Here is a 24263-nt window from a genome sequence, read left to right on the forward strand (position 1 = left end):
TAAGAAAATACTGAGATAAAGAAATGCACGTACAAGTATGTTCAATACTTAGTTTATGACAGCCAAAACTAGAAACACAAAAATCTAACGGAACAGGTTAATTAACTTGGTTCTGCTATATGATGGCAGGTACAGCATTATTCATCAGGATGATACTGGTCCAAGTGTAAAATACGCACTCATAACTGGGGATCCAGTTGAAACTTAAGACATAGATTCTGTTCTCAGATTTTCTAAACGTAACTGCTCTTAGAGTTCATGACATTTTAATGCCTTGGGTTGTTCATCAGTAAAACTAAGAGTGTGAAGATCACTTACTAAGCATGAATATCTTGGAGAAATATAATCTACATAAAAACTTAATAACATGTTGTAATCCTATATAAATATGTTAGATATTTTTACTGAAGAACATTGCATGCCCTCTAATTGGGTATTATAAAAGAAACAATTATTCTTAGATTAAAATTGTGCTTATCAGCCCTGCTCTGATAATGCTCACAAAACAAAGGGAAAAAAGTCAGGACTTTTGCTTGAGAATGCATTTTTAATTCATAAATCAAGAGTTTCTAGAAAAGAGGAGGAGGAAATTTCCCTTCCACCGAAATGCAGCAGAATCAAAGAGACATTTGTGAATCACAACCTGCCCAAAGAACCTGATGTGATCAAGCGTCTCATAAGTGAGAACATCAGTAAGACTCTCAGTGCCCTGAAGCAGCAAAGAAAGACGTGGGGAAATAAAATGATTCCTTATTTTCTTCTATTTCAATCAGTATTTGGAAATGTTTTTGGGAAGACAACTAAAATCAGATATTATTGCAAAGTTTTGTTAAGTTTTTCTTATATCAATAATTTAAAATCAATGATTTTATGGAAAAAAAAACTATCCTCAATGTTGACTTTTTTGTGTAAAACAATTATTTTCCCTTTTCATGGTTCTTCTTTTGGGGATGGCAGGACTGAGGAGGAAGTCAGGAGGCACCAGGCTTTTCTTGGGGCACAGAATGACTTCCTTACACGACACTCTCCAGGTCCACACCCGCCCTGCTCATACACATAAACGGATGGAAAAGAGGACAGAGCCTGGAGTACGGGAATAGGTTTACAGCACGTTCCTGGGGTCCGAGCTCTGGGAACCCCCAGGCTCTGAGACAGTAGCTGCCCCTCAGAGCTCCCAAGTAGAGAACTCCCCAGGCTATCCCAAACTAACCTCGGTGCCCCCTGGCTGGAAATCTCCCTTTAGGGCTCAACGTCCTACTTCCCTCTTGCAGCCAAGCAGCTGTGAGGAGAGAAGAGGAGGAAGCGCCAGGGAGCCCAGAGCCACCAGACAGTGAAGCCACAGAGCCACAGCCATCACACCCGCACAGGTGAAGGACATGCACCAAATCCCCGTCACCCCAGCACAGCCACGCACCTGTCACAGCCTCGCAGCCACACCCATGGCACGGAGGCGCATCCCACCGCTCACTCGCGTCTCTCACACACACACCCCGCCACACGCTGCCCGTCTGTCCCCACAGACACACACCGTCCTCTGCCTTTCAGGCCCGAGAGTCCCGTGAGGACTGGCGTCCCTACTACGGGCCTCCAGGCTGTGAGCGCTTCCGCCGCCAGCCCTCCTGGTTCACGTCGGGCTCGAATTGACTCGCTTCACAGGATTCCCGCATCCTGTGCTAACACATCCACAAACGAGCTCCACTCACCTTGCGAAGAGGGAGAACCGCGCGAACACGGAATGGAAGCCGAAGATCTGGAGTGACCGCTACCCTCTGGGAAGTGTCGCTCCAACCTGAACATCTCCGGGCGCCGCGGCTCGTCCGAAAGGCCGCCGAAGCGCGGAAGTCCCGTTGGAACCGCAGCTCGAGAACCGCCCGGAGCCCGGCCCGAGCGCAGGTCTCTCCGCCAGGAGCGCGACGCGAGGGCGCGTGCGCGGGCACGGAGCCTGCGAGGAGGCCGCTGGTGCGCGTGCTCGGTCCAGAGGCGCCGCTGCGCCCAGGAGGCCGAGCAGGGCGGCCCGGCGCCGGCTCCGAGCGTCCGGCCTGTGCGCGCAGAGCCGCGCGGGAGGGTCGGCGGGGCGGCCCCGGGGCGAGAGCGCACGGCGGGTGTGAGCTCTGAGGGCGGGGCCCCGGGCGAGTCCCCTCAGGCGGCTGCAGCCTGGGAACAGCATGTGGGGCAAGCAACTCCTGATCCCGCCAGGATGGGCTGGTTTATTCAGTGTCTGTTAACTGCGTTTAAACAGTGTGTAGGAGTGAAGTAATACACATTTACTTAATTCTCTAGGCTAAGCTATAATAGTCAAAATGGAATGAATAATTAAATGTAAAAGCGATCTGGAGATACACCTGCATATGTTTTTGTAATATTAAGTTAGGGACAGATTTTCCAACCATAACTGAAGAGAGAAATGCTAAATAAATACTGAGATTTGACTTGATAATTATGTGTAAACATCCGAATCATCTAAATGACAATCAATTATTGAAATAAAAATTGATGCAAGACAAAAATTCAATAACTTAACACATGTAATGAACAGACAGATAATCTCAAGGCACTGTGTTTTTGTCGCTCAAAATAATGGTCACTAGTCTAAGAGGAGAGTAGCAATAACTATAGAAATATAAATTATATATGCAAATTATCAGCATTACATGATGATAGTTGAAAATACAAATTACCATTAGTAATAAATATTATCATCAAATACATCAGAATCAGAATTACTTGACCTTTTAGGAATTGATCCTGCTCTCCATAATGAGTAACTAAGAAAATATGGGTCATTTTATTCCCTTAACTCTGTTTATGCTCCTGAATCTCCTGATGCATTTTATTGCTCCATCTTTTTCATAATTATTTTTTGTAGCTTCTTTCTCTTCAGCTGAGACGTCTCCTACGTTCTCTTTACACTATTCCATAAATGATCCCAATTTCTTCCTAGGCATCATTGGTGAATTCCATGCTTGTGATGACAATGTAGTGATAAATTATCCATGTGTTTTTTCCTCCAGTTTTGTCTATTCCTCAAGTGACTCTCCTGGATGTAGCAATAGGCCAGTAGCGATGCATGACATTTTGGTCAGGTCAGGCAGTGAGAAGGAAAGAAAATCTAAACTCTCTCTTTGAGATTTTCAATGCAAGATCTGGGTGGAAGCCGACAAATAATTTGGAAGTACCCACGATTAGTCAGTATGAGGATTTTATGCTCCCTCAAGACTAATTGAGGTGGGGGGTCGGGGTGGGGGGGTGAAAGGGATGAAGAAGGTTGAATAACAAACTCCAGCTATAAATAAATGTCTTGGGGATGTAACGCACTTGTTGACTCTATTTATATTTATATTAACTATAGTTAATAACGCTATATTGTGTATTTGAAAGTGGCTGAGTAGATCCTAAAATTTCTCATCAGAAGAAAACAATATGTAATTATGTATAGAGATGGATGTTAACTAGACTTATTGTGGTGACCATTTCACAATATACACAGATATTGAATCGGTATGTTGTACACCTGAAACTAATATAATATGTCAATTATATCTTAATTATTGTTTTTAAAAAGAGTACTCGAGGTTGTTTTATCAGATGGACAAAAGAAGCTATTTCAAAGGAAACAAGAAGACCTAATATTTAGAGTTTAATATTTAGACTCCGTGGGGTCCTTGAGAAATGAGTCTGTGTCCTGGCCACACTACTGGACAGTGCACTTGAAATACCAAGTAAAGTAAAAGAAATAAATGATATCAGTGCCCCACAAACATTTTCACGTAGGATGATGTAGGAATCCCGGGTTCCCTCCTACCCTGTCCCCCACACACAAATCTTGACCAGGGACAGAATTACAGAAAAGAAAAGGCTGAGTAAATTTACACCACAGTCATCACCACAAACCCACCAGAAGCCTCAAATTAAAATTTGGACAGTATTAAGTGTCAGCAAGAATGTGAAGATATGGGAATTACAGTGTGGGACTATCAATTGGTTTGTTGACTTTGAAGAAAAAAATGACAATATCCCCAGTAAAGCTGAAGATATGGTTACCCTATGATCCCTGCTTAATACCATAAGTAAATCCATGCGAATGGTAACCAGATATATATATGTGTGTATATATATATATACACACAGAAGAATCGTCTCAGAAGCATCATTTGTAACTGCCAAAAGTGAACACAATCCAGACCTCCATCAACAATCGAAGGAATAAACAAAATGGTGTATTAATAGGATTAACTTGCAACACTGAGTATGAATCTTAAATACTTAATATTGAATGAAAGAAATCAGATGCAACAGTATATATATGTTACCCTAATTACACAAGGGAAACAAAACAGGCAAAAATCAGACTATGATTTTGGCATAGAAATAGACATGATAAGAGTATAAAGAAAGGCAAGGGAGGGTTATTATACTAATTTGGATATTCGATACCCTGGGGGCAAGAGGAGTCTAGCAACAGTAGGGGGCATGCAGGAGACCTACTGGTGGTAGTAGTACTCTATTTCTTGACCTGGGTTGATGTCACACAGTTGTTTATTTAATAACCATCTATATGTATCCATTTTTTGGTTAAGATTATGATAGTTTACAACCTTGTGAGATTTCAGTTGTACATTATCGTTGGTCATGTTGTGGGTACACCACTTCACCCTTTGTGCCCTCCCCCTACCCCCCCTTTCCCCTGGCAACCACCGATCAGTTCTCCTTGTCTAATATGTATCCATTTTTGTGTTTGTATATTTCACAATGAAAATGAAATAGAAGAAAGGAAGGTGAAAAGAAAGAAATTTCTCTATTCATGAAGTTCTTAAAGTTATAATTTTGGTCAATCAGGTTTTTCTCCAAATTCAGATTCTAAAAAAGTGAAAGCACAAACACTGTTTTCAGGACAAGTGTAACTGTTCTTTGTAAATGTATTTCAAGTCAATGACCAGCGCACACTGACCTCTGAGTCCGTAGGTTACGATCTGATTGCCTCAGTACTTAAAATAAGCTTAACTGGACATTTTCAAAGATTATTTTCACAGAGCTACAATTCACTCAGGCTCTTTTTTCTGTGGATCTCAAAACAGGAATCCTGCCTCAGCAAATCTAGCATTTATTTGTCAGTATGCTTTGGAGGAGAAAGAAAAAATTCTTAATTTTGTCAACTTAATAATGGAAATTGAATGTGACTGTTGGGGGAGGCGAGCCTCCTTTCACAATTATGAAAGAACACAGGTTTATTAACCGTGGAGGATCCCAAAGTGAAGCCTCTGGGTCTCTTCCTAGGTCTGAGTTGACTTGTGGTGTCTTCTTTTTGTCCTTTTCTTCATATTCTGATGATTAGACCACTTAACCCTCCTTCATGCTGACAGATCACCGTTGGAGCTGTGAGGTTCCGGTTACCCCAAGCTGGTGGCATAGTCTCTCCAGTGCCCGCTTTCCTCATTGCCACTGGAAAAATCCCCTAGGTTTCCTCAGTTTGAAGTTCTGCTTATTTCAAAATAGTTTCATTATCCCTGCTACTGCGAACATCTCGCCCTCTTGTTTCCAAGAACAATGTTTGATGAAAAGACCTCTTCTTAAACTAAAGATGAAATCCCATCATTCTACTTATTGTATGTAGGAAATCCACATCTACAGGACCCTTCAGAGAGGGACCCCTCTTGCCCTGGAGTAATCCTATTAAGCACCTTCATCTCACTGTTTCTAATTATAATAAGAAAGTCTGAAGAAACTCGGTTTCTCCTATAATGAATTCATACAAGAATTTCTGCAAGTGACAAAACGTTGGAGAGAATGACTTCAACACTCAACAGACTGATTTTTTTTAAAAAAATAGATCTGATTATTTCCTACAATGTGAACAGCCTTTGTGTGTCTCCTATGGCTTGACTGACTCACAAAGTTGTCCTTTCTTTTCCTCCAATACCAGAAGTTGGAAGGAAACCCCTCCCAGCTACTGTAACGTATAAGCATGTAACTCATTGTCTAAACACTGTAATCGTGGAGGATATTAAAACTTGGCAAAGTGGAGAAGATTGTTCTGTGCCATGCATCATGAGGTCATGACCATCAGTGAAGACCGTCAGAGCCCTCAGTGGCCAGATGGCCCGCGTGCATCAACTGGCATGGTGTCACTGAGTTGGAGATCTCTCCTTGTGTTCCAGGAGTAAACACATGGAAGATGTCATAGACATACAGAAGGGAATGCTGTGTGAAGTCGTAGCGAGGACTCTCCTCTTCAGACCAGGGCAGGGAACCCAGCACACCAGAGGGATATGGCACCTGCATGACTGCTTCAGTGTTTTTGTTATTATTGTTGTTTTTTATCAAAATAAAGCATTGTTTGCTTTGATTCTCATTCAGAATTTTCTTGATGATACATTCCATCCTTTGAATTATAGAAAATTCCTGTATTTCAATGAGTCAAGGACATATTCACAGGAAAATGGAGTTCCCTTATATGTATGAATCTTCTTGTGTCCATTAAGGAGACACGGCAAGACAAAGCTTTCCTCAGCACACTCCACAGACATCCACTGTTAACTCTTCCCGCTTCCAATGTCCTAGTTCAACATGTCAGTTCTGGCACTCCAAAAGTAAGTAATAGTTCTTCTAAGTGATCTAGGATTAACAGAAAAATTTCTCTGCTAGGGACCTTATCCCTATAGTGGAAGCCTAGGCTGAGAAACCCTGAAATCCAGCTTAATAAAGTTTCTCTCTGTTGTCTTATTCATTCCGCTGCAGTAGACATTTTTAAAAAGTTCTGGAACCTACCCAATATCCCCTTTTGGTCTCGGGTCATTTTTTCCAAATCCAGCAGTCCCTGTGGCACTGAAGTCTCAGGGAAGGAGTAATCAAATCAGCTAGCTCAACATGATATTCGTGATCAAGTTGTTTAACATAGCCTGATCACATGTACCCCTCCCAGAAAAGAGAGACAAAGGATGCAGCGATCTGTGAACATCTTTGGGGAGGCCAATGACTCCATCACTTGATGTTGGATCTTTCTTTTGTAAAAGGGGTAAAAAAGAAAAAAAAAATTCATATAAAATAAAAGAAGATCCAGGTACCGGCACCGTGGCCGAATGGTTAAGTTCGTGCACTCCGCTGTGGCGGCCCAGGGTTCGGATCCTGGGCGCGGACATGGCACTGCTTGTCAGGCCAAGTTGAGGCAGTGTCCCACATCCCACAACTAGAAGGACGTGCAACTAAGATATACAACTATACGGGGGCGGGGAGGGTTGGGGAGATAAAAGCAGAAAAAAAAAAGATTGGCAACAGTTGTTAGCCCAGGTGCCAATCCTTGGGAAAAATAAAAAAAATAAAGAAAAGAAGATCGGGCTTCTCTTTGGCTTTAGGCAGAGTTCTTAAAATCTATATAGGAAGGAAACTCAGAATTCCTGTCCTGCAATGGTTACCTTTGTGATTGCATTCCAAGGCTCCCTTTCCAAAATTATTGTTTAAAGAAATACTAATCCCTTATGGTAACGCTGTTGACGTAAGAAACTTTATGTAGTGCTGGTGGAAATATAAATTAGGAGCAATTAAAATTTTTCTCAGTTCATGCTCTCTTATACGCCTAGCGTAAGAAAATAAAAAAATATACAGAATGTTTTAGTATGAATATATGTTAATACCAGCATCGTTTATAATCGCATATTATGGAAAACAACTAAATTTCCCAAAGGTTGAGATGGTTAAGTAAGTAACAAAACACCGTCAATATAATTTTGTAGCCGTTAAAATGTTTAAGTGTTTATTTTTTTGTATGGGGAAATTATTTTGTTACGATACTGATAGCTGAAACTGGGTTATAATTGTATATTAAGTTATAATACTTTAAAATGCACACACACAAGCAAAATTCTATAGCACACAAACAAATTTTCACATTTCTTTTTATTGTACAAGCATCTTATGGCCATTTGTCTCTCCTTCCCTGGCTTGTGTGATTTCCACATTTCCTCAGATAATATTATTAATTCTTATAATAGAATTATTAAAGAACAGCTATTTCATGTCACTTCCTTCTCTGTTCCTCTTTGAGGTTCCTGGACCCAGGACCCTGGACCAGCTGGCTGTCCTACAATGCAACTCAATTCACCCAAATTCTGACACTGTTTACCTGGAGACAGCATCAGATTCCACAGGTTGAGGGTTCAGTCCTACCAGACAGTTCCCCCCTCCCCAACTTCAGATGCCAATCCCAAGCCCCGGTTGTCACTTGCACTTCTGACCGACAGGCTATAGATCAGACGTTCCCACGACCTCCTCCTTGGGTTCAATTTAATTTGCTACAGCATCTCAAAGAACTCAGAGATATGTTTTACTTTTAAGATTACCAGTTTATCATAGAAGAATATAACTCTGAAACAACGAAATGGAAGAGATGCCTAGGGCAAGGCATGGGGAACCGGCACAGATCCATGCACTCTCCAGGCATGCTACTTTCCCAGCACCTCCACGTGTTCACCCAGAAGCTCCCCAGACGCTGTACTGTTGGGGTTTTCCGGAGGCTTTCTCTCGTGGGCATGATCAATCATTAACTCCGTCTCCAGCCCCTCTCCCTCTCTGGAGGATGAAGGATGGGGCTCAAAATTCCAAACTTCTAGTCAAGACTTGGTCTTTCTGGTAACCCGCTCCCATCCTGGAGTCATCCGGGGGCCCACCAGAGTCACCTGTTGGGACAAAAGATGCTCCTACTGCTCTCACCACTTAGGTTTTTACAAGGGTTTTAGGAGCTCTGTGTCAGGAACCAGGGGAAGACATCAATATATATATTTCTTATTATTTCACAGTTCCCAACTCATGTTTACTCCTATTCCATGAGCTTTCAGTGTCCACAAAACATAACATTTTTTTTAAACAGTTAAACTCTTTATAGAGGTACTGGATCATGTTCTCAGCCTAGTTTTTATCCATTGTCAGAGATTGAAATACCCTAAGTAATCTTAGAAATATGTGTGTGAATGAGATTTTATTTTGCTGAACCTACAAAAGGAATAATATTGCAGTGTTCTCCTATTTGTAGTACAAATGTGGCTAAAGTGACAAATGTGGAATCCTCGCTGAGCCTTGACACAGAGGGAAAACGTCTCTTTGAATGATATTTGAGGTGAGGAGAAAGTAGAGCATTAGCGCAAGAAGAATGGAGAGTCAGAGTAGGAACTGTGGGCTGGGGAAACAGACACTCACACATTACTGTGAAAACGTAAAATGGTACAGTCACCATGAGAAATTTTTCAAGTGAAAAGACACTCAAGTGAAAACTCATCACAAGTGAAAATGCACCCAGAAAATACACTTTTGAAAATTTAGCTTACATGTAAGCCTACATAGATGAAAACTGTAGTTTATGCAGGTTTAATAATTGGAGCGCTGCTTGTAAGAATACAGGGAAATCCTTAATGCGTGTTACTAGAAGACGGGTTATTTAACCTAGGGTGCAGCCACACATACTGTGACCTAATTTGAAGCTGTGGGAAATGACGACACATCTAATGTACTGATTTGGAACCACATGTGTGTGAAGAAAAAAATAAATACCTACAAATGCATATATGTATTTGAGATTGCATATTAACATAGTATAGACCTATATATTTATATACGCATATAGGTAGGTGTATGTATTTTCAGCATCTGCCTATTTGTATATGAAAGTAACTTCTCTGCAAGGATACACACCAAAATTAAAGCACTGTTCTCTCTGAAGTGAACTACTGTGTGTCTGAGCACTTGGAAGGAAAGTTTGCTGACCCCTTTTACCTTTTGAACGGTTGTGCTATGTATGCATTACATACTTAAATATGTAATAATGCTGATAACTAAAATGTGGGCCTCCTTTGAGGAGAACTTTACATTTCCCATTTGCTCAAGTTCCTCATGAATCTAACTACTGTAGGGGAGCAGAATTTGCTACCCCAAAATGTGTCTCTTTGGCTTGATCAATTTTAAGAGGAAAAGACTTTGACCTTCCCCATAACTGCCTAAAAGAATTCTAGATGGAAGGCCTGTTCCAGGAGGGAGCTCTCACCATGGAAACTACAGTGTGATATGAACGAGGTGTGACAGACAGCGAGGAACCCAGAGAGGCCCGGTGGATCGCAGTCCTCTCTGTCTCCAAAGTCTCTGCCAGGTACGGCAAACAATTATTTACCAAACATTTGCTTTTCCATCTCCACATGAATTGCCCCTGGAAGTCCCAAACCCCTACCGCCAACATCCCCTGTGTCTTCAGCTTGAGTTGTAATTAAGGTGGTGGCTTAAGCCGTTTTGGTGAGTTACTCAGTTTTCCTAGGTTTCTCCCATGCATACATGTTATTAAACTTTGTTTTCTTTTTCTCCTTTTTTCTGTCTTATGTCAACTTAACTCTTAGAACAGCCAGAAGAACCTAGAAGAATAGAGGGAAAATTCTTCCCCCCCATCCTATGTAGGGATTCAGCTTCTAATAGCCCCTTCTTTCCAGATTTTGAGCCTCTGGCTGCAGCTTATCCATGTCTGCATATGCCTGAGGAGCAGAGTATTTGTAGTCAGATACTCATGAACAGGCGTTACAGATTACGGACGCTTCCCCATCTGCGGCCTCTGGGAGCAGTCAAGCCCACCCAGGCTTAATACAGCAGAGAAGGGTGCAAACGTGCTGTATCGACAGTCAGTATCTGGAGACAGTAATGTGAAATGGAAAAAATGTTGTGAGCTTATAGGAAATATAGATAGGTCTCTGCCCACAGTTCCTGACATAGCGCTCCTGGAACACTGGTAAATTCCTAAGTGCCAAGAGCAGTAGAAGCTTCTTTTGTTCTAACTAGGCGACTCTGGGTGGGCTCCCGTGTGGCTTTTGGATGCAGGCTGGACACCAGAAAGACCAGGCTGTGATTAGAAGCTTGGGATTTCCATCCCCCCTTTCTCCTCCAACTTCTCTAGAGAGAGAGGAGGGGCTGGAAGTGGAGTTAATAATTGGTCATGCTTATGTGAGGGAGCCTCCATGAAATCCCAATACTATGGGCTTTGGGGTGCCTCCAGGTTGGTGAACACATCTGTCTACAGTGGGGGTGATCCATCCCGACTCCACAGGGACAAATGCTCTCATGTTCGGGACCCTCCCCAACCTCACCCTGTGTGTCTCTTCATTAGGCTGTTCATCTGTATCGTTCATCATATCCTTCAATAAACTGGTAAACATATATAAATGATTCCCTGAGTTCTGTGAACTGCTCTAGAAAATTAATCGAACCTGAGGAGGAAGTTGTGGTAACCTCTGATTTGTAGCTAAATTGGACAGAAAATGTGGGTAACCTGGGGACCTACCGCTTGCCATTGGCATCTGAAGTGGGGGGCAGTGTCATGGGACTGAGCCCTCAACCAGTGGGATCTGACGCTATCTCCAGCTACAGAGTGTCAGAATGAGGTTAAATTGTAGAACGCCCAGCTGGTGTCCACGGAATTGCTTGGTGTGGGGAAAACCCACATAGATTTGGTGAAGTGAGGTGTTCCGTGTGAAAATTAAGATGAGACACTGCGTAAAGGAGAACTGTAAGGTTTTTTCCTAACACGAAGGCATTGCTTTTTGTTTTCTTTTCAAGGAACTCCTGCAATCAATGATCTTGAGAAAGAACCTGCATTCACTCTTCTCTTTTCTACAAGAAGTTATTAGAGGTTAAAAAGGTCAGCTCTGAAGGAAGCTTGTCTAACCTGGTAACATGGCTTCAGCACTTAGTAAACGTAATAACTTCGTAGATGTTATGTAATCTCTTCTGACATCAGAATCTTCAGCTCTAAAATAGAAATATAATAGTAAGCACCTCCAGTGTTGCAAGTGAACTGAGCATTAGAGAGGGGATACTGCGCATGCTACATACACAAATATAAAAATGATTAGATTATGAACCCAATGTAGCCAAGAATACGGAAACTTCTCAGGAATGAAGTGTCCTCCAAGAGATAAAAGAGATGTAGCTCCTCTCAGAGCTCTCTCTGGTGGCAAATACAAAATGAAAATGCATAATGGGAGAGGCATTGGCTGCCACCGCCACTGCTGGGAGAGGCAATCCAGTGGCTGTGGTCTGTGGACCCTCACTGGGCCACTTAGGAAGGAGTTGTGGGCGGGGAACGCTTCTCCACCAAGAGGTAAGGAGTCTGCACAGCCTGTGCTGGACTTGTCACCTCTTGTGGGACTATCTTTTCCCATTCCAGACTCAATGTGTTCTCCTTCGTTCTGCTTAAGCTTGGGCGTCACATGGCAGCTGGCCAACTCCACTGCTATACTTGTCCCTTCCAGAGGGGGTCAGGTTCTTTCTTCTATGGCATGAGAGGGGTGTGTGCAGGCCAACTGCCCTGCCTCAGCTGCCAGGAGGAACCAGCTGGCCATGGGGGACCACTGCCTACCACTGAAGCTGATCTTGCTCTGTCTCCTCTATGTGAGTAAAGCATTGTTCCACCCAGTGCTTGGCTGCGTTGTGTTTTCCTTGGAGACTCCAATACTAAGATGCAGTGGCAGAAGTGTTTGGGTTTCTGCCTCTGGTGATAGGCAACACATGCCGCTTGCATGGCAGACACCATCCACTCAAGATAGACTCTCATCATCTCTGACACCGTCATCACCTGCTGTACAGCAACCTATTTATACATAGGGCTTATGGCATCTTTCAGTAAAAGCATATATAAAAACTCAAGCCTCAATAAGATATATGTGTGCACAACCAGATACTATGGAGTTTTCACTCAAAACTCAATTTTAGGTAGACCACAATTTATCTGACAGAGGGCACAGTCAGTGCCTAGTCAGCCCTGAAGATCATCTCTGCCTCCACCTCCCCGTCATCCCAGCCATCTCTGTTCCTGCAGTTCATTCTGTTTCCGCCCTTTCATACACAGATGGCAAATGAGCACACAGAAAGATGCTCAACATCCTTGCCATCAGGGAAATGCAAATTAGAAATAACAATCAGATACAAGTACAGGCCTATTAGAATGGCCAAAACCCAGAACACTGACAACTGCAAATGCTGAGGCGGACATGGAGCAACAGGAAACTTCATCCATCGCTGTTGGGAATGCAAGACAGTGCAGCCACTTTGGAGGAGAGTTTGGAAGTGTCTTTACAAAGCTAGACATTCTTGCCCTAAGATCCAGCAATTTCACTCCTTGGTATATACTTGAATGAATTGAAAACATATATCCACACAAAACCTACAGTTGAATGTTTATGTCAGCTTTATTCATTATTGGAAAAGATGGCAAATAAACAAGATGCCCTCCAAGAGGTAAATGGATAAACAAACTGTTGTCTATTCAAACAATGGAATATTATTCAGCAATAGAAAAGAAATGAATTATCAAGCCAAGAAAAAAACATGGAGGAATCTTAAATGCACATTTCTTAGTAAAAGAAGCCAATTGGAAAAGGCTGCACACTGTATGATTCCAATTATGTGCCATTTTGGAGAAGGCAAAACCAAGGAGATGGTAAAAACTTCAGTAGTTACCGGGACTTGGGCAGAGGGAGGGAGGAATGAATAGGAGGAGCACAGAGGAATTTTAGAGCAGAGAAATTATGGTGTATGATACTGTAACAGTGGATAGATGTCCTTATACATTCTTCAAAGCCCATTAAAGATAAAACACACAGAGTGAACCCTAACATAAGCTGTTTACTTTATATTGTATCAGTGTTGGCTCATCAAATATAACCAATGTATCTCACAAATGCAAGATATTGATGACAAGGGAAAGTGTGTGTGAACTGGGGTATGAGGGAGGATATTGGAACTTGTGCTGTCTGCTGTATATATATATATATATATATATATATATATATATATTTTTTTTTTTTTTTTTTGCTGGGGAAGATTGGCCCTGGGCTAACATGTATTGCTAATCTTCCTCTTTTTGCTTGAGGAAGACTGCTGCTGAGCTAACATCTGTGCCAATCTTCCTATATTTTGTATGTGGGACACCACCACAGCATGGCTTCATCAGTGGTACATAGGTCTGCACCCGGGATCAACCCTGGGACACCCGAGCCACCAAACTGGAACATACAAACTTAACCACTATGCCACTGAGCCAGCCCCATGCTGAATTTTTCTGTAAACTTAAAATTATTCTCAAAAGTAAAGTCTATTAATAAGAAAATTAAATCCTAGAACAGGGAGTTATTTGTGTACTGATGGCTGTCTCCTTGCTAGAACCTAAGTTTGGTTTGGGTGTTTCCCATCTCATGGACTCAGGTGACATGACCTTTTCTTCTCACCTGAGAACAGTGGGGAAGGAATTGAATGCAATCCTGTCACTGCTCAAAGTGTAGCTTAGTGATGGGCTGGATTGCAACCCTGACCCAGAAAGTTCCCTTGGGGCTTCTGGAAGGAAAGCCCTGTCTAGTGAAAAGGGGTATGACAGGGCATATTTTCTCTCACTGTCTTTGGACATTTGGGGCCAAGAATCAAATAGTCTTGTGACAATGGACAGAAAACTCTCACTATGAGAGAAAATGAAAATCTACCACTCCTGGAGTAGTCATGAGGTTGTTGATAGAGCCCTTTCATCCTTGAGCCACAGGGGCTCTTGACACTGTTGTGGGAGCTAATGAACTCTGTATTGTTTTCTTAAAGTCAGGTAAAATTCACGTCATGTAAAATTCACTGTGAAAAGGTGAATCACCCACAATTCAGTGGGGTTTAGGACATTCCCAGTGCTGTGCAATCATCACTACTGTCTGGACCACAAGATTTCATCATCCTAAAGGAAACCCCATACAAATTAAGCAGTCGCTCCCCATTCCACCCTACGCCCAGCCTCTGGCAACCAGGAAGGGACATTCTATCTATTGATCTGCCTTTTCTGGACTTTTCGTATCTATAGAAACATAAAGATTTCTCCTTTTGTGTCTGCCTTCTTTCACTAGCATAGTGTTTTTAAAGATTATACACACATCAGCAGTTCACTTCTTTCCATGGCTGATTCATATCCCATTGCATGGATGTCCCCATTTTTGTTTCTCCCTTCATCAGTTGATGGACCTTGCACCTTGGACTATTATGCACAGGGCTGATGTGAATATTCCTAGACAAATTGTTGGTTGTATACCTGTGTTCGATTTTAGGGGGTAAATATCTAGGAGTGGAAGTGCCAGGTCATCAGGTTATTCTATGTTTAACTATTTTAAACAAACTTCAAATTCAGGTTGAAATTTGCTCCACAAAATTGAGTTTCAGCACCAAAAGTAACAGCCATATTTTCTGTACCATTGGTAGAAAAACCCAAAAACAATTGCTTTGGTAGGTTTTCCAGGTTTTGCTTGTAAAGCAAGATGAGACAGTAGATATAGTCATGGAGAAAGACAGAAGAGAATAGACAAATCAGGTGCTGGTATCCATGACCTCTGACTGTCTTACCCTGAAACAGAGCTGTTCAGCATCCCCGCAACAAGCTTCTGAAGACATAGGCTCAGCACAGGAATGTGAATAGCAACAAGCAGACAAAAGTTTCTGCAGTAACCCCTCAGTGCTTCCTCAAGGGCCCCTTCTAATCATTAAGTTTTCCTCTGTATGAGCCATCCTTCTTTGTCCCTTTGTATGCCCTGCAGCTTCTTGCGTGAGACTGAGTATTTGGAATAGGATGATGTGACAATTGAGGATGTCAGGTTCTCCCCATCCCCAGCGTTTCTTGTTTCTGCTTATTACAATAGTCCTTGTTCATTTCTTTAGTGAATTTTCTGATCCACTCCTGTGAGTTCTGTATTCTTTGTCATGTGTGGTCCCTGAAGTCTTTGTCCCATTAGCCCAAGGGTCAGCTAGGGTTTCTGAGTCTACCGGGTCTTCAGATGTCCTCCTTGGGAAATAGGGTGAGTGAATTCTCTATGTGAGAGGGAAAGAAATCATATCCTTTGGTGAAAAGAAAGAGAGTGTGGTGCCAGCATCCACTTCTGCTTTCACTCTGGAACACAGAAGACTATGTTTCCTAGACCTCTTGGTTTTGGAAAGGATGTGTGGCACCTTCCAACCAATGGCATCACTTTTAAGCCAGAGAAGAAAAGAGGAGGTGTAAGACCTTAGGTGCTCTTTCTGTCCTTTGGGGGCAACTGAAGAAGGCATCAGTTTCAGATGGTGTACCAACAAGATCGTGGGGCCTCCATCAGCCTTGCCCCACGTGACTTAGGAAGCAGGGGTCCCTTCACCTCAACTATCAATGTATGATGTAAATCTGAGGAGAAATGCATCTTTAGTCATGAATTTCTCAATTCTTGCATTTATTACCAGAGCATTACCTAAGTTATCCTGGAGATGACATCGACCTACCCTCTCAGATCATCTAACAGATAATTCTTCCAGAACAGCATTTGCCGAATCTCATGCTGCTGTGTTCAGCATTAATGTCTCCCGATTGCTGCCTGTCACAGATGGGGCCCTGGAAAGAGACTGTGAGGGGGAGGATTCCATGTGGAAGGTTTAGGGAAGTGTTCTGGGGAGATATCCCTATGGGAAGTTAGCAAGGCGGAGATAGTTGAAGGAGAAGCTGAAGGCCAAGACAGTTGCCACTGAGTCTGTGCCAACTCTCAAGGATCTCTGGAGCTGGGACAGCCCTTTGGTGTTGTCCCAAATTGAGACCAGGCTTCTTATTCCCTTATCAGCCAGACATGGGCCTCTGGCTGTCCCTCGAGAGGGCTGTGTCCTAAGGTTAGGTGGTGCCCTATGCTGTGGGCATGTCCTGTGAGGGAAAGAGCTGTGAGCTGTCCTCAGCCAATGTTCCCAGGAGCAATGCGGTGGATGCATTGGCCTTGAGCATGACCCTGGGCTGAGTCTCAATGTTTCCATGGCACTTCTCCTTCACCATCATATTCCTTCCCAACCCAGTTAATAATCTCACAAACTGAGAAGTCCTTGGGATGACATACGTAGAGCTTCTGCCTTTCCCTATGATTGGATGAGAGAACTGATTGGTGAAGACCGGAATCTCTCTCTCCAGAATCCAGACCCCTTACCCAGGGGCTTTGGTAGATCTCCAGAAGTGTTCCAACCTTAGCTGCAAATGCTGAAGTTGTTCCTAAAACAGTGGCCCCAGTTTTGCTCTAGTCTGGTGGTTGTAGTTAGAGAGAGTTCAATTCCCTAAGGAGAGTCAGAGTGGTCTCCAAGGTCTTGTGGTCACTGGGACAGGCAGTGTACACATCAAAACCTAAGGGCAGGTTGAGGAGTCAAGAAGGGTTCTCATTGGTCTCCTCAATGGTGAAGGAAAGGCCAGTACATCTTGGTACCTCTTCCAGAGCCACCAAAACCGAGGGGGCAGCAGTCGGGTGAACGGGCCAATCATGTCATTCAGGGAGAAATCCTAAGGCGAGCCAAGGGAAAGGCAGTGTTTGGGAGTCAGGTTTCCCATTCAGAGACCCTCCTGTCTTGGCAATTGGAGGTGGTATGAATATGGTTCCCAGGGTTCTGGAATACTCTGGCATGAATCCCTCACTGTGATGAGACAGATCACCAAGAGAGGCTTGCGGGACACTGCGAGTGGGGTGAGGTGGCATTTAGCTGGATGGTATGGCTGTCAATGGGACAGATTTTTTGTTAGCTCCTGTAAATGGAAGATGCATCAATGAATGGACCACGTGGCAAGAGATTCTTGAGGGACGTGGGTGAGGAGTACAATCCCATGTCTTACACCACTTTGGAAAGACTGAGTTCACTCCTAATGTGATCTTGTTTTCACTTACACTGGAAGACGAGATGCAAGCACCCATCCCCACCTTACACCTGCAACAGTTTAAACAGAACCCTGCTTTCCAGTTCCTCAAATATTCTGACGATTTCTCTCTGACACTATATGCACCTGAGGGATTTCAAGAGATTCACATTGTTATTTTCTCTTCCCTTTAGTTAGCTCTTAGGAAGCCAGTTTTGGTAACTCATAGTTTCCTTCAAAAATAAACCTGTCATCCAGATTTTCTCACTGCTTTACTCATGGACTTCAGCAAACAATTTCCAATTTGGAAACCCAAAGATGGGATAAATTGTCCCTCCTCTGCCACAGCTGTACCCACGTGACTTACTGAATGTTGCTACCTGCCGGGTCGGCTCTCAGGAGCATCCCAGTCCTGGAGGAGACACTCGTGGGACACCCGTGCCTTCATCCTGGCCCTGGACTAGCCCTGGGACCTGCCACGACTCTTTCTCCCTGGAGGGACAGCACAGCCTTCCCCACCTTCCTCTGGCAAGTCTCTTTCCTGGGTGGCTGTGCCACATCAGCAAGGGCCTGGGCTGCCGGGAACCAGGATTGATCCTCAGCTTCTGGCTGTCCTGAGATGGCCTCCCTGGCAGAGTCCGGCCTGCCGAGTGTCTGAGTGACACTTGTAGCCATCAGGAAGGAGGGGATAACTCAGAAGTGACAAGCGATTCATCTGGTCCTTGCTTACATGGTGTTTCCTGGGGATGAAGCTCGAAATGCCGGGTGGTCACCCCGTAGCTGTTGGTTCTCAGGCGGGTTCTCCGGTTGAGCCAGACCAGTGTCTGTGGGACACCCACACGGGGAGCATTTCCGGATTATACTTGGTGAAGCTGTGTCCATGCACATCCACAGAACGTTAGTTTGGTGGCATTGCCCGCAGGACCCCCAACTCACACCTTTCTTAGTCCTCATCTTTCCAACTTCCCAACAGGAAAGGTTCACACCTCAATGACAGAACCACCGCACAAGACTGTGGAAAAGACCCTAGTCACCCCAGGGGCTACATGCTTCATGGGCTCGGGCCCAGCTACCACTTTAGGAAAAGCCAGTCAAATTACACCAGAGTGTGTAAACTGGTGATTGTCCAAGACCATGGACCTGAGTACCTCACAGGCCCAGAGGTCACCCTGGGCAGCAAGGAACACTGTGGGGTCATTCCTGGTCAGTATGATGGTCTGTTATCCTGGAAAACCAGAGCTCACCTGGGATCCATCAGGTCCAGCCTGGAAGGAGTGGCCACGATGGACCTGACAGAAAGGCTGGGGGCATCTAGGGAATTTCTGCCCTCAGAGAGAATTGCATGCGGAAGTGCAGGGATGCTGAAAATCCTAGTTCACAGGGAGCACCAGGTTCGTGGAGGGAGACCCGGCTGTGGCGCTAAAAGCTGCCTCCCCAATCTTTCCCCTTGGAGAAAAATAAGCAGAAAGTGGGAATCAGAGTCAAGGACCCGAATCCCAGGAGGACCAAGCCCAGGTCAAAGGTGAACAGGGAGACCCTAGAGGGGCCCAGAGAGGGAGGGTCCTGCCCGCCCTTAGTCCCTTTGCACAGGACCTTCCTCTAGCCTCGCCCTCTCCATGCACACATTTTGAGGTTTTACAGGATTTTCCCCACTTACAGTGGATGCAATTCCAGGGGCTGAATCAGAAAACAAGTTCCTCATTTGGGCAAGAGGAACTGGGAAAATGTTCCCTCGTCCTCCAAGTGCAGCAAGGCAGACACGGTCCTGGGCAGGAATTGTGCTAGGCACAGGCCAGGGCCAGCTTTTTGGCTATTGAGGAAGATTAGCCCTGAGCTAACATCTGCAGCCAATCCTCCTATTTTTGATGAGGAAGACTGACCCTGAGCTAACATCCGTGCCCATCTTCCTCTACTTTATATGCGGGACACCTGCCACAGCGTGGCTGGACAAGGGATGCTTAGGTCTGCACTCGGGATCTGTACCAGCATACCTCAGGCGGCCAAAGGGGACCTTGGGAACTGAACCGCTGCACCACTGGGCTGGCCCGAAGCAAGTGCTACTTTTAAAGACACCCCCGTTTCTGTGGCTGTTGTTCTGCCAGAGAAAGTCCCTCCAACGTCTCAGCCCCGGGAGATCGGAGGGGCCACTTCTGCTCCAGGACCAGGTGAACCACACTGCAATGATCCTGTCCTCTGAGTGAGGGGGACACAGGACTGTCCTTCAGCAGCCAGGGAGAGCACTGGCACTTCTCCCTTCACCACATGCCCTGAGCTGAGGACTCTGCGAGGTTTCTGAATTCAAGGAGGAATGTGAGATTCTGGATCTCATTTTCATGAGCACAGAGAGCGAAAGAACCACATGTCCACTCCCAGGCTGAGAAAAAAACAGAAATTTAATAGAATACCCAAACTTAGCATTTATCATTGACAACAAAAACATGGCCCCTCCAAAGAGGGAAATAGGCGCTGGGGAAAATGTGTGAGGGAGATGGGGGGATCGTCCACTCCCTTGTTGCCTTCAGGGACCCCAGGAAATGGATCACAAAATTTTCATTCACATCAGCCTCTGAGAGGTGGCCCCATGCACCTGAGTGTCCCCGCTGTGTCCCTGCTGTAGTTCAGCTGGTCTCAGGAGCATCATCTGCCACCACCACTGGGCTCTTTTTTGGGGGCCTGGTGTCTGGATAGAGAGAGGAATTTCCTAGGGGGCCTCCCCCAGAAACACAGCATACTCTCCCCGCTCCCCGCACCCACTGTACCCTGTGCCCCAGCCCCAGTGCTGAGTGCTCAGTCAGCCAACAGCACCCCATGTCTCTGACACAGGGGCTGATATTTAGTGTCACCCACTTCACAGAGGAACAAACCAGTCCCAGAAATGCGAGGGGAATCACCCGTGACAGGACTGCTCAGCGGTGGAGCTGAGGCCCCAGCACCACAGCTGTCCGACTCCCCTGGCCCAGGCTTGGCCTGAATCTGTACTGAGCCCCTGGATTCAGCCACTGCCAGTCCAGACACTCACTCAGCCCTGGGTGGGAAGATGAGTGGCTCTTCCTGTCTGTGAAGAAGAGTCGAATCTTTCTGGTCCACTGGTATCGTGGCTCCAGCTGACAGGACAGGCTGTAGCTACAGGACAGAGTGGAGTTGTTGGCTCCCAGGAGCCACGCCTGAGCTGTGCCTCCCAGAGCCTCCCAGCAGCTGGAGTCCCAGGGCCCCAGGGGTCACCATGCAGCCAGATCTGAGGCTGACCATGGAGCCACGGCCATGGACACTGGAGCTGGTCTGCAGAGAGAGTCTGCCCTGCCTCACCCAACTCCTGCCCCGCTTCACCTCGCCTCCTCGCTCAGGGGCTCCATGGCCTGGAACCAGGCCCCAAAATGCTCATCGGGCTGCACGGTGTACAGATTTGCAGCCTTCTGGACCATCTCGATGTCCTTGATGAATTTGAATTCCTGGGACAGAGGAAGGACAGGATGGAGACATGGCCTAGGTGGGGGACCCTGCAGGGCTCTTGGAGGGGGTGAGGAGGGGGACTAGGAGCCAGTGTGGGGCCTTTGCCAACTTGGGAACTCTCCTTCTCTGCAATTCCAGTCAGGACGTGCCTGTTCTCACAGTTGGCCCGAAATAGATCCTCTACCAGGAAGGGGTCATTGATGCGAGCCCTTCCCCTACCCACCAATGCCATAGCATCCCCAGCTCTGTATATTGAACTCTGCAAATAAATGTCCGACCCCAGGGATCGAGCTAGAGGGCTTGTTATGAAAGGGGAGCTCTCTGATTCCCACACACCCATACTCACCACAGTGAGGCCGCAGCTCCTTACCTCATTCCGACAGCTGAGCACATTGCCCTGGAAGGCAGACAGCCGAAGTGCATCAGAAACAGCCCCCTTAGCCCAGAACTAGCCCCCATCCCACCTCTTCCAGTGTTGCACTGCTGCCAGTGGGCAGGCCCTTCCAGAGACCAGTCTTGGACCTGGGCCAGGCTCTGGGCTCCAGACCTGGGGGCAGAGGAGCTGAGACCTTGTAATCTAACCCTCTCTGATGACACGTGGGGAGACTGAGGCCTCAGGCAGGAAGGGACAGCTCAGCCTCTGATGTGCTTCCTGACTGGGAGGGGCCCGACTTCTCTTCGCTCATGGGCAGGGCCAGAGGGAGAGGCTGAGTCCAGCTCAGACACCACCTCCTGCGCCCACACAGCCAGGCAGCTCTGAGCCCTAGCAGCCCAGGGAGCCTGGATGGCGGCCTAGGCAGAGCCTCCCATCACTCGTTGCTGAGATGGGCCTGATGCCCTGGCTTCCACAGGAGGCTGGGAGGCTCTGCAGAGGACCTTTCCAAGTGTGAGAGCTCAGGGCTCAGGCAGGACTCTCTCCTCCCAAACCCTCAGGAGCCTGATCCCACGGCCCCACCTCCAGGCTCACTCACCTCCACATAATAATCCGTCTCATCATGCAGCAGCTCCAGGTAACTGAAGATCATCTCGAGGGAGGGGATGACACCCTGCTCCATCAAGGTGGGGATGGTGATGAGTTCCAGCACTCAGGTGCCCCCATGAACCCTCCCCTGAAACCCCTTACCCCAGCCACCTGCCCACCCCAGGCTCCCATGTACAGTAGCCTAGGACCCTCAGGAGCCCCCACCACACACAATGCCCTCCTCCCCTCCCCTCCAGGAACACCAAACTCCCCCAGTCACGTCCCAGGGCTGGCTGTGGGCCAATCCCAGGGGGTGTGGCCCCTGCCCCTCCCCACCCCAAAACCATCCTGCTCGCAGCCCTTCCAGGCCTCCTCCTGCTCACTGCCACTGCAGGCACTTCAGGCTCGGCAGCCACAGCAGATGCGCTGGAGGAGGAAGGACCCTCTCGTGGGGCAGGCCTCTAGCTGGGAGGGGGAGCACCGTCTCCTCTGACTCCTGGGCACCTCCCCCCCAGGCACCCTCACCTGCTGCCGCTGCCTCTCCCGGGCTCTATGGCGGCCCCTCTGTGCAGTGGCCAACACGGTGGTCGCCTCCTGTCAGTGCCGAGGACAGGGTCAGAGAGGCCCTGCTCCCTTCCACATGTCCCTCAAGGCCCCTGACCTCAGACCCTGGCCATCTGGCTCCAGTCCCCTGCTGCCTGTGCTGTTCCCACCTCCAGGGTGCTCTGATTCTAGACCAGTCCTGGCTCTAGGACTCACTGTTGTGTGACCTTGGGCCTGCCCAGGCCTCCCTGAGACTCTTTCCTCATCAGGAAAGAGTGGGGAGAACTCCACCTGCCTCCAGGGCTCTCCTGAGGACTCCCTGTCATCTGACTGTCATCACTGCTCTCCCCTCAGCTCTCGAGGAGGAGCCAGCACAAATCTCCTCCCATTCCTGTCCTCCCTTGGACGGTATCACCCCACCGTGAGGCCTGCACCATGTCATCTCCCTCCATTTCCCAGAGGAGGAGACCGAGGCCCACAGAGGGGCAGAGACTTGCTCAAGGACCCACTGAGGAGAGGTCACTCTCCCTCCCAGCCAGAGTCCCTGTCCCCGCTGCCTTCACCCCTCGCCCTGCCCCACCACTGACCACGGTCCTGACCTCTGCACTCCCAGAGTGTGTCCCAACAATAGCCAAACTGAGACATGGAGGGAGAGGGCAGAGGGTGTTGGGGGAGCCATGTGGCATCTCCTTCCTGCCCCACCCACAGGGGTCTCTGAACCCCAGGATGGCCTTACCATAGCCTCACTTCCTAGGATGCCCTCAGGATGTTCCCGGCCCCCTCACACACCCCTCCTCCCAGATCTCCAGCCCCAGGTTACCTTCAGGAACAGTCTCTTGCTCAAGTGCTGCTGTCCCCTGCACCACTTCTTAAAGGTGTAGGATCTCTCCCTGGGGGAGTGGGGAAAGAAAGAAAGAAAGATTATGGGATGGTTGAAGGGCAAATCCGTTTGTTTGAGATCCCAGAAGACCCAAACAGCCTGGGGCCTGGATGAGGGATTTCACTGGGTTGCTCTGAGCCCCGAGGTCCCCATGGGACTGGGGAGGGGCCTCTCCTGTTGTCACCTGGGGCCTCCATTCCCATATCTACCACACAGATCTGTTTTGAACACTCTTGGTTTCAGTTGGATGGAGATTTCTGTTGCTGCAAAGGAAACACTTGAGAATCTCCAACTGGGCTCAAGTCAGGATCTGATATTGAAGGAAATGAGTTCCTGGGCAGAACCGCTGGCCTAAGGGCCCTGAGAGGCTCAGAGACCCAGGAACCGGATCAGTCCATGTCCCAGGCATTCACTGTCTCCCAGGTGGTCTCAGCTGACTGCGGGGGCCATGGCGACCCAATGCCGGGTGCAGGGTCCACCTCCCCCTCGTGGTGCTTGGATGGAGGGCAGCCTACCCACCTGGACACTTGTCCCCAGGTGTGTTTGAGACGCTTAATGGCAGGGCTCTGCAGAGCAGAAAAGATCGTGTGGAAGGATGCGAAATTTCTGAGGCCTAGGCACCCCTAGGGAAGGGAAGAGATTGAGCTGTGAGTGGGGGCTGGAGCTCTCCAGCTCTGGATTCTGTCCCCTCATGGACTTCTCCTCTCCTGGATGAGACAGATGCCCAGGAAACCCAGGGAGGGCACACCTGGGACCTGAGGAGT

General features: G+C 46.9%; 2 protein-coding genes across 9 annotated transcripts in view; both read right to left on the reverse strand.

Moving 5' to 3' along the window:
* LOC138918139 (uncharacterized) overlaps positions 1-6279 on the reverse strand; it is a 45128-nt gene extending 38849 nt beyond the window's left edge. Inside the window, exons 1-2 of the mRNA XM_070238349.1 lie at positions 6072-6279; positions 1704-2138 (exon numbers count right to left, since the gene is read on the reverse strand). Of these exons, the coding sequence (XP_070094450.1) occupies positions 1704-2138; positions 6072-6279 (643 nt within the window). The remainder of the gene's footprint in view (positions 1-1703; positions 2139-6071) is intronic.
* A 13761-nt stretch (positions 6280-20040) lies between these two features.
* Positions 20041-24263, reverse strand: part of LOC138917971 (ral guanine nucleotide dissociation stimulator-like) — a 238244-nt gene continuing 234021 nt past the window's right edge. For 6 of the 8 annotated variants that reach the window (XM_070237030.1, XM_070237028.1, XM_070237029.1 and 3 more), the window contains 8 exons: positions 24019-24122; positions 23440-23509; positions 22602-22670; positions 22087-22161; positions 21486-21512; positions 20993-21114; positions 20685-20788; positions 20041-20345 (listed from right to left, as the gene is read on the reverse strand). In XM_070237030.1, the coding sequence (XP_070093131.1) occupies positions 20284-20345; positions 20685-20788; positions 20993-21114; positions 21486-21512; positions 22087-22161; positions 22602-22670; positions 23440-23509; positions 24019-24122 (633 nt within the window). In that variant the 3' untranslated portion in view covers positions 20041-20283. The remainder of the gene's footprint in view (positions 20346-20684; positions 20789-20992; positions 21115-21485; positions 21513-22086; positions 22162-22601; positions 22671-23439; positions 23510-24018; positions 24123-24263) is intronic. The other 2 variants (XM_070237027.1, XM_070237025.1) reach the window with 2 other exon arrangements.

Source organism: Equus caballus, chromosome 16, assembly GCF_041296265.1.
Source record: "Equus caballus isolate H_3958 breed thoroughbred chromosome 16, TB-T2T, whole genome shotgun sequence".
NCBI lineage: Eukaryota > Metazoa > Chordata > Mammalia > Perissodactyla > Equidae > Equus > Equus caballus.